A 1,084-nucleotide genomic window follows, 5' to 3' on the forward strand; every position below is an offset into this window, starting at 1 on the left:
TATTCACTTAAAACGAACATATTATTAACGAAATTAAATTATTATTTCATTTTATAGTAAAACAGACATTTTATTACTTTTTTTCTCGAAACAAATATCTTTTCTCATTACGACAGATATTTTTATTCCGATAATAAAGAGCTTTGAAACACGCCACTCACCATTTGTGACTTATATTTACGTTGAATTACTTGTCTAGTTTTAGGATCTGAAACAGAAAGTCACCCGATATTTCGATATTCAAAGATTAATTGCTAAATTGCAGCGTAAGCGTGTCAGAGAATATTGTGAATCTATTCTTTTTTTTCACGAGATATCTATGGTAAAAGCATAATCGATGCAATATTCGGTATGTCACTTACTGAATTCTTCCAAAACAAAGATTCCATCCTTTTGAGTAAAGCACTTGCGGATATGATCGAGTCTTACAAAAAACTGCAAATAACACAATCGGTTTGCGTTAGTGGTCTGCGCATCGCGTATCATAGATCTGGATCTACTCGATCATGCACACGATTCTGACGATTCTCTATTTGCCTATCATTATCATATGCGTCGATATAGCAATATCAGTCGTATGTGCGAACAGCTTTCTAAACGAGGCGTGAAAATGTATCGTGATGCTCGACGATAGCGTCTGTTTTTACCCTTCGAGCGCTGATTTTGTCGCGTTTTTTATCAATCAACATTCTTAGCTATTTCTTAACTACATTTTAATTAATTATTAAATATTATTATATTTGTTAAATATTACTATATTATTATATTTATTGCAACAAAATTATAAATTTTTTTATTAAAAATTTAGAAGCGCTCAACGGGTTTTGCACAAGAAGTGTGTTTCACCTACTGCCTGTTTTAATCGATGCATGTGTCGCCTTACAGAAAATTACAATTATACAACTAATTACAAAACTAATTGCAAAATTATACACTTTTTTCGTATAATTTTGCACGATACTTTTTATCGATAATTTATTAATGATATAGTGACGCACGTAACGTATATCAGATAAAAAAATCATCGATAAAATTAATAACAATTGTAATAACTATTATTATTATTATTATTATTATTTATTAT

The 1,084-nt window shown here is 29.6% G+C and overlaps 1 protein-coding gene across 5 annotated transcripts in view; it reads right to left on the reverse strand.

The window, feature by feature from the left end:
- Positions 1 to 1,084, reverse strand: part of LOC108687369 (MAP kinase-activating death domain protein) — a 24,459-nt gene that overhangs the window by 1,085 nt on the left and 22,290 nt on the right. For all 5 annotated transcript variants that reach the window (XM_018193087.1, XM_018193088.1, XM_018193085.1 and 2 more), the window contains 2 exons: positions 363 to 435; positions 162 to 208 (listed from right to left, as the gene is read on the reverse strand). In XM_018193087.1, the coding sequence (XP_018048576.1) occupies positions 162 to 208; positions 363 to 435 (120 nt within the window). The remainder of the gene's footprint in view (positions 1 to 161; positions 209 to 362; positions 436 to 1,084) is intronic.

The sequence above is a fragment of the Atta colombica genome, unplaced genomic scaffold (assembly GCF_001594045.1).
Source record: "Atta colombica isolate Treedump-2 unplaced genomic scaffold, Acol1.0 scaffold205, whole genome shotgun sequence".
NCBI classification, from domain to species: domain Eukaryota; kingdom Metazoa; phylum Arthropoda; class Insecta; order Hymenoptera; family Formicidae; genus Atta; species Atta colombica.